At 37.9% G+C, this 8,804-nt stretch overlaps 1 protein-coding gene across 1 annotated transcript; it reads right to left on the minus strand.

Annotated features, from left to right (window-relative positions):
* Nucleotides 1–770: 770 nt before the first annotated feature.
* Nucleotides 771–4,937, minus strand: LOC121877204. The gene is made up of 4 exons (XM_042382817.1): nt 4,876–4,937; nt 3,157–3,364; nt 1,818–1,949; nt 771–1,295 (listed from the first exon to the last, which is right to left on the minus strand). Exons 2-4 carry the CDS (start codon nt 3,330–3,332, stop codon nt 1,142–1,144), a joined length of 462 nt encoding a protein of 153 aa, XP_042238751.1. The 5' UTR covers nt 3,333–3,364; nt 4,876–4,937; the 3' UTR covers nt 771–1,141.
* Nucleotides 4,938–8,804: the final 3,867 nt, after the last annotated feature.

Consider the following 8,804-nt stretch of genomic DNA (forward strand, 5'->3'; position numbering starts at 1 on the left):
ACAGTACAGTACAGTACAGTACAGTCCAGTACAGTCCAGTCCAGTACAGTACAGTACAGTACAGTACAGTATGGTACAGTACAGTACAGTACAGTACAGTACAGTACAGTACAGTACAGTACAGTACAGTACAGTACAGTACAGTACAGTACAGTACAGTACAGTACAGTCCAGTACAGTACAGTACAGTACAGTACAGTACAGTACAGTCAGTACAGTACAGTACAGTACAGTACAGTACAGTACAGTACAGTCCAGTACAGTAGTACAGTCCAGTACAGTATGGTACAGTACAGTACAGTCCAGTACAGTACAGTACAGTACAGTACAGTACAGTACAGTACAGTACAGTACAGTACAGTCAGTACAGTACAGTACAGTACAGTACAGTACAGTACAGTCCAGTACAGTAGTACAGTACAGTACAGTACAGTACAGTCCAGTACAGTACAGTACAGTACAGTACAGTACGGTACAGTCCAGTACAGTATGGTACAGTACAGTACAGTACAGTACAGTACAGTACTTACTTAACTGATGTAAGTGTTTATTTCTGTCTTTAGGGTGTTGTACCTCTAGTGACCATATTTTGTACAGCACAGTTGGGGACGTACTGTACTGCGCTGCACTGTATTGTACTGTACTGTACTGTACTGTACTGTACTGTACTGTACTGGACCTGACTGGAATGGACTGGACTGGAATGGATTGTACTGTATTCATTATTGGTTGGCTTTCTTCAGTGGTTTAGGTTATATACATAAACAGTGTTTGAGGTGCAATATTTTATTATATTCTGCCAAGATTCTCTAAATGATTAATAGATAATATATAATGTCTTGATAAAGTCTTACACAAGTAGTGATGACATGTCTCTATAAAGTGCTGTATTGGTTAGGTTACATTGGGTCATGTTAGAGGTGATAAATTTAGGGTTTGCTGGGGATAGGTGGGTTAGGTCATTAAGGGACAGGTTACATTAGGCCAGGCTGACATAGGAAGGTTTGGTCAGGTTTCCGGGTCCAGGGGTTAGTGAAGCCTGGAACACTAGCATGTCACTCCTTCAGATGAACAAATCCCAAGGAATTCCTCATAGTGGTCCTGGTAGTCGTGGTGCAGGTAAGAGAGAGGCAGCTGCTTCTCACATTACTTGTTGTGGTTGGTCATTGGTTTGTTCTCTTAGGCACGTGATGGAACATTTGTACCCAGGGGAGTTATGCTGGCCATTGGTTATGAATTCGAGGTTCATCTCGTTGGTGGGGAAGACCCAGGTAGATGTAATATTCCCGCAGAATCTGTTGTGGATAACGCCATCATATAGTAATTAACATTGGCTGGTTATAGTGACCGGCAGGAGGTTATAGTGAGGTATTATTATCAGTTTATGCTCAGACTGAGGAGACAAAGTATTCGAGGTAACAGGAGTAATAATGTGTTAGTGGTTGTAATTAAAGTAATAGTTATTGAAGCATCACAAGTTAGTAAGAGTGTTATTACTTGATAATATTACCAACATCAAAAGTAAAGGTTTAATGATAGATAAAAATAATCCAAGTATTGTTATGACTGGATCACATATTGTCTTTATGTCCAGTAACTTCTAATGTTACTATCAACATCACACACAGAAGTAGTAGTTGTTGTAGTAGTAGTAGTAGTAGTGTAATTTTAAGGAGAACCAGTATTGTAATACTATTTGCATTGTATAATAACAATAGCAGAAAAAGTTTTTTTTAGTTTGTAGTAAAGGTAGTAAGAGTAACAGTAGTAGAGGTGGTGGTGGTGGTGGTGGTGGTGTTGTACCGTGTAACACATACGTGGAGGAAGTGGTGTTGTAGGATATGATGAGTCGTTCATTGGCACAGGTGGAGAGGTCTTCCAGGTTAAATACTTCGCAGTTGACTTCAAACATGGCAGGCGGTGACTGGCAGACGATATTCTGTTGACAACTGTGGGAAGGAGTGAACACCTGTAGACGTTATTGTGGAAGACGGAATAATCTTAGAGGAATACAGGTGTTGGTGGAAGTAACACCTGTGGTGGTGATAATGTTAGAGGAACACAGGTAGAACTAACACCTGTAATCGTCTTTGTATCCTCGGGAAGGTTACAGTTTGGACGCCATTTAGTTTGTCATCTTGGTATTGTGTCTTAGATAGGGTTGCCATATCTGAACATTAAAAAAAGAGGACGTTCCCGAAGACATCATGCCCCCCCCCCCCCTTGCCTGGCACACACTTTGGCGCTATGTAACCTTGATGCAGCCGTGACCCTTTTATGCTCTGGAAAAGTACAACAAATCTTAAGCACTAGCTGTGGCACCACGCGACAAACCCACAACAGAGACTAAGATCAAACACTGTCACTGCAGGTTAAAGACTGGCCAACCACCGGCCACCGTCATAGTTGTCGACACACGTAAATAATATAGCGAAAGTGGCTAGATTGTGGTTGGAAATTGCTAAAATGCCTTAAAAGCAGGACAAGAAAAACAAATGCTACAGTGTAAAAAAAGCCATAAGAAAAAAATGGTATACTTTCAACATTTCATATGTGGCTGTAATAGCAACTAAATAAAAAAATTATAATAATGCGCGTGGCTGAAGAACAAGGAAAAGCAGTACATGGCACTACAGTTTACCCCAAAAACTGCTAGCAGCTAAGTTGACACCACCGTACAGGCGTACACGTGACTTATCAGCTGACGAGAACTGAACAAGATCTCTACTGTTTCCACCTCCCCTCTCTCACAGTCTCTCTCTCTCTCTCTCTCTCTCTCTCTCGTCATTACAGTTTCATGTTTCTTTCCGTGGAGAAAATGATGGAAGCTGAAATTCCGGACTTTTGAAGAATTTTAAAAATTCCTTCCGGATGAAGATTTCGAGACCTAAATGGAGGACATGTCCGGGAAAATACGGACGTATGGCAACCCTGGTCTTAGACATATTGGAACACCTTTAATTTAAGAGAAACATTAAACACCTTGAGGATCCTCGTTTAAAAGTTACAGTAACTTACGTTAATATGACTGCAGACGTGAACATGTATTTAACTGAAGCAACAGCACAAACATATTGACCTGAGACTACCTGTATTGTTATGGTGTACCTGTAGTGTTATGGTGTACGTGTGAAGGTGAACTGGGGATGATCTTACCTGCTCTTGTTGGTCAGGCGGGCGGGGTAACCTGGTGACTGCACCAAGACCACATCGCCGAGATTCATGGTGTGGGAGACACACGGAAGGATCACTGGATCTACCGGAGCAGTTTTGTTGTCTATTGCTCCCACAACCGTGACGGTCACCACCAGTAGCGTCAACATGTACTTCATCCTCAAACAACTTGTTCACTTTTCTGTAACAACTGAACAAGTTTTGTGGGTTAATAAAGTGTTTATTATCACATATAAAAGTTATCTCCTACGACTTAGAATATAATATGAAATGTTTAATGTTGATGTTAGCAGTAATAATAATTGTTTATGTTTTCACCTTAGTTACACCTTGATCTGAATTAGTAAAAGTAACATACATCATTAATTCTGTTTTAGCCGATCTCGTAGGATCAGGCGTAACACCTGATAAGTGTAAACATGTTAACAACAATACTCATAATAAGAAAACTTAACAAAAGGTAAACATTTCAAACAATTTCTTGGATGATAAATGACCATCATAAATAATAATAATAATAATAATAGTAATAATTATGTTACACTGTTTAATTTGCCTCATTATCTTCAGCTTTTGAGAACAAGTTAAAAAGTAATAGCGGATACTGTACTGTACTGTAATATATAGTACTGTACTGCACTGTGCTGTACTAAACAGTACTGCACTGCACTACACTGTGCTGTACTAAACAGTACTGCACTGCACTACACTGTGCTGTACTAAACAGTACTGCACTGCACTACACTGTGCTGTACTAAACAGTACTGCACTGCACTGCACTATGCTGTAATATGCAATACTCTACCTTTTAGTACTGTATTGCGCTGTGCTGTACTAAACAGTACTGCACTGCACTGCACTATGCTGTACTATGCAATACTGTACCTTTTAGTACTGTACTGCGCTGTGCTGTACTATACAGTACTGTGCTGTACTATACCTCTTAGTACTGTACTGCACTGTGCTGTACTGTACCTTTCAGTACTGTCCTGCACTGTGCTGTACTGTACCTTTTAGTACTGTACTGCACTGTGCTGTACTGTACTTTTCAGTACTGTCCTGCACTGTGCTGTACTATACAGTACTGTGCTGTACAATAAACAGTATAACTTAACTTGAGGGAAGGTTGTTGGTATATCGTGTGTATGTTTATGCATGTAACTGGCGGCGTGTATCACGCTCTGTATGTTAATTACCGACTACAGCCCATACAAGTATTTTTAACATTATTGTCAAACGTTAGAAAGTGAGAGACTACCACTACCAGGTATAACTTGTTAATGTTAACTACAAGTTATATTGGTCACGTGTTGTGATGGTCTATATTACAGTACTACCACTACCAGGTATAACTTGTTAATGTTAACTACAAGTTATATTGGTCACGTGTTGTGATGGTCTATATTACAGTACTACCACTACCAGGTATAACTTGTTAATGTTAACTACAAGTTATATTGGTCACGTGTTGTGATGGTCTATATTACAGTACTACCACTACCAGGTATAACTTGTTAATGTTAACTACAAGTTATATTGGTCACGTGTTGTGATGGTCTATATTACAGTACTACCACTACCAGGTATAACTTGTTAATGTTAACTACAGGTTATATTGGTCACGTGTTGTGATGGTCTAACAACTCGGTTATGGCGGGGTATAAGTTTACTAATACACTTCGCTTGACACACAATACTCACCTGTGTACAGGTGTACTAGTAATAGTGTTGTGCTTCTCCTCCTCCTCGCAGGCCAATATAAACACTTCCCCCCCCCTTCACCCCAACTCCCACAATGCATCACTACACCGCCGAGTTTCTCATCCATATTTTATAGAAACATTTAAGAGTGACAATATACATAAATGACAGGTAAAGAGATTTACCTGTTGATGAAGGTACTCTACACCTGAGTACACCTGAACACCTTGTTGATGAACCACTGTATTAACTCCACTATACAAATGAGTTAACATTAATGACTTGGTGCCGCTTAAGTATGACGTCACTGCCAATACTGTTACAGGTGTTCAATGTGGCGCATCTGTTACCGAGACCTTCATGTTATAAATACTGTATGCATGTATGTATGTATGAATATATGTATGTATCTATGTATGTACGTATGCATATTACAGATTCAGTTTTGAAAAATAATGAATATTTTCGGCAAATGGGGATATTAATTAATTAATTTATATTTTTTGCTAATTAATTTCTATAATAATATATTGCCTATTTTCTTTAATGCGTCGTTTACTATTACAGTGTAAGATAACCAGATTATATCGTTAGTAGGTTAGGTTAGGTTAGGTTAGTATGGTTTACTTGCCAATTCTGACCAGTTAGAAGTTAACACAAAATACACAAGATATTCCATGCCTAACCTAACCTATAAATGGAATATTACATTTTGCCACATAGGAATTTCCATGAAGGTTTAGCAATGAAAATACAAATTATCCATATTTGTCAAAAAAAAAATGAGTTTGTTTTCAAAGTTTAATAGGTGATTATCCCTATTCAACGAGACGTAGGTGATTATCCCTATTTAACGAGACGTAGGTGATTATCCCTATTTAACGAGACGTAGGTGATTATCCCTATTTAACGAGACAGTAGATATTTAAATAGGTGATTATCGCTATTTAACGAGATGTAGGTGATTATCGCTATTTAACCAGACAGAAGATATTTTAATAGGTGATTATCCCTATTTAACGAGACAGTAGATATTTAAATAGGTGGTTATCGCTATTTATCGAGACGTAGTTGATTATCCCTATTTAACGAGACGTACCGAGTAGAGACGCTGCCGTGTTGTGTCTCAGAGGAAGAGCGTCTTGGGAAGCTAAGTCAACAACACATATAGTCAGTTTATGAGGCCGCTCACACCTTAACTAACTTAGCTGCTGTTGTTAGATTAGGTGTAGAGAGGGGAGGTTGGACGCCGTTAATAGTAGTTGTTGTTGTTATTATTGTAGACATTGTGGTGGTACAATACTATTAAGATAAGTAGTACCTGTAGTAATCTAGTTATCTTATAATAGTAAACGACGCCTTAAAGAAAATAGGCAATACTTATTTTATAAACGAATTAATAGAAATTAATTAGCAGAGAATATAAATATATTAATAAAAATCTCCATTTGCCCAAAACATTCATTATTTTTCAAAACTGAATCTGGACTAATAATGATAATAATAATAATAATGATAATAATGATAATGATAGTAGTAGTAGTAATAATGATAATGATAGTAGTAGTAATAGAAGTAATAATGATAATTATAATGATTATGATAGTAGTAGTAGAAGTAATAATGATAATAATAATAATAATAATAATGATAGTAGTAGTAGTAGTAGTAGTGATAATGATAATAATTATGATACTGATAGTAGTAGTAGTAGTAGTGATAATGATAATAATAATGATAATGATGGGTGTAGTAGTAGTAGTAATAATGATAATACTAATAATAATGATGGTAGTAGTAGTAATAATGATAATAATAATGATAATGATAGTAGTAGTAGTAGTAGTAGGGATAATGATAATAATAATGATAGTAGTAGTAGTAGTAATAATAATAATGATAATGATAGTAGTAGTAGTAGTAATAATGATAATAATAATAATGATGGTAGTAGTAGTAGTAGTAGTAGTGATAATGATAATAATAATGATAATGATGGTAGTAGTAGTAGTAGTAGTAATAATGATAATAATAATAATAATGATAGTAGTAGTAGTAGTAGTAGTAATAATGATAATAATAATGATAATGATAGTAGTAGTAGTAGTAGTAGTGATAATGATAATAATAATGTTAATGATAGTAGTAGTAGTAATAATGATGATAATAATGATAATGATAGCAGTAGTAGTAGTAGTGATAATGATAATAATGATAATGATAGTAGTAGGAGTAGTAGTAATAATGATAATGATAATAATAATGATAATGATGGTAGTAGTAGTAGTAGTGATGATGATAATAATAATAATAATGATAATGACAGTAGTAGTAGTAGTAGTAATAATGATAATAATAATAATAATGATAATGATGGTAGTAGTAGTAGTGGTAATAATGATAATAATAATGATAATGATAGTAGTAGTAGTAATAATGATAATAATAATGATAATGAGAGTAGTAGTAGTAGTAGTAATAATGATAATGATAATGATTGTAGTAGTAGTAATAATAATAATAATAATAATAATAATAATAATAATAATAATAATAACGATAGTAGTAGTAGTAGTAGTAGTAATAATAATAATAATATGTAGTGATGGGTTGTCAGACCACAGCTTACATCTCAGAAACAGTCCAGACTTGACCCGACATTAGGGGGGTCAAGTGCAAGGGTAAGCCTCGCAGCTGCCCAAGGGTTATAAATGAACTAGCTCCCCTTCCCATGTCCCACGGCCCCACCAAACATGTAAGAAGGCACCTGCCCACTCTCTCCTAATATACACAATAACCTACATCCCAGAAGAAGTCAAGAACCTGACCTCACATTAGCCAGGTCAAATGTAACCCTCGAACCCAAGTCAAGAGGCCACAAATCAACCAGGGCCTCTCATGTCACACGGTCCCATCTGAAGATTTCTCCAGAATATACAACTTATAGTCTCTGAAAAAGTCCAGACCTGACCCTACATTAGCGAGGGCAAATGTAAGGAGACCCTTCGCCGCCCCCCCCCGATCAGCTCAACCTGACGGCTCGCCTCCCAATATATAGGACGTCCTAGTCCTCCCTCTGCCCAGAGAGAGACAGAGAGAGAGTGTGTCTTGTAACCAAAAAGGGCCAGCTACCACGTCCCCAGTCCTGCTCGAGAGAAGTCTTGGGCCGGAGGCAAGCCGCCTCCGGTCGCCTCCGGTTAGGAGCGAGTTGCCCTCGACACACCTGTGCCCAGCTAAGCAGTCTCCCATAGAGACAGAGAGAGAGAGAGAGTGTGTCTTGTAACAAGGAAGGGCCAGCTACGACGTCCCCAGTCCTGCTCGAGAGAAGTCAGGGGCCGGAGGCAAGCCGCCTCCTGTCGCCTCCGGTCAGGACCGAGACTTCCCTCCGGCGCCCAGCTAAGCAGTCTCCCATAGAGACAACCCAGGACCACCTGCTAGGCCTCCCCTAGGTCACGTGAGTTTTTGTCAGAGCTTTCCATGGGATGAGTTACTTACGTGGCAAGTGTATTCATTTCATGTTCGTGTCCGAGAATCAGAGTGTCTAGTAACGTAATATGATGTCCTAGTAACGTAAATATAATGTCCTAGTAACTTCAATAGAAGGTGTTATTAATGTGTCCATGTCATGTTCGTAATTAATAAAGAGTTGTAACGAAGCCGTGTTTGAGAAGTCGCCCTTAAGACGTAATAGATGTGTATTGACGTACAAGATACGATAAGTGTAAATCCATCATCAAATAACTATCACGGCCACGCTACCAAAGTCTTCCTCTCTCTTTTATACTCTTATACTATCAATATTCTACCTATATTTAATCTTGGTCTTGTGAGATTTGTAACATTATATTGGTGGCAGCGAACTATACGTTACCCCACGCCTTCCTCACCTTGTTATAGGTGACAGCGAACTATACGTTAATCCACGCCCT

The sequence above is a fragment of the Homarus americanus genome, unplaced genomic scaffold (genome assembly GCF_018991925.1).
Source record: "Homarus americanus isolate GMGI-L3 unplaced genomic scaffold, GMGI_Hamer_2.0 scaffold10005, whole genome shotgun sequence".
In the NCBI taxonomy this organism is placed as follows: Eukaryota; Metazoa; Arthropoda; class Malacostraca; order Decapoda; family Nephropidae; genus Homarus; species Homarus americanus.

What these genes read in the sequence shown, in the direction of transcription:
- LOC121877204 (XM_042382817.1), bottom strand. Translation starts at nt 3,332, where the DNA reads ATGAAGTACATGTTGACGCTACTGGTGGTGACCGTCACGGTTGTGGGA. An exon ending in CGCCTGACCAACAAGAGCAG is followed by an intron (nt 1,950 to 3,156) that starts GTAAGATCATCC and finishes TCCTTCCCACAG; the next exon opens with TTGTCAACAGAATATCGTCT. An exon ending in TACAACACCACTTCCTCCAC is followed by an intron (nt 1,296 to 1,817) that starts GTATGTGTTACA and finishes TATCCACAACAG; the next exon opens with ATTCTGCGGGAATATTACAT.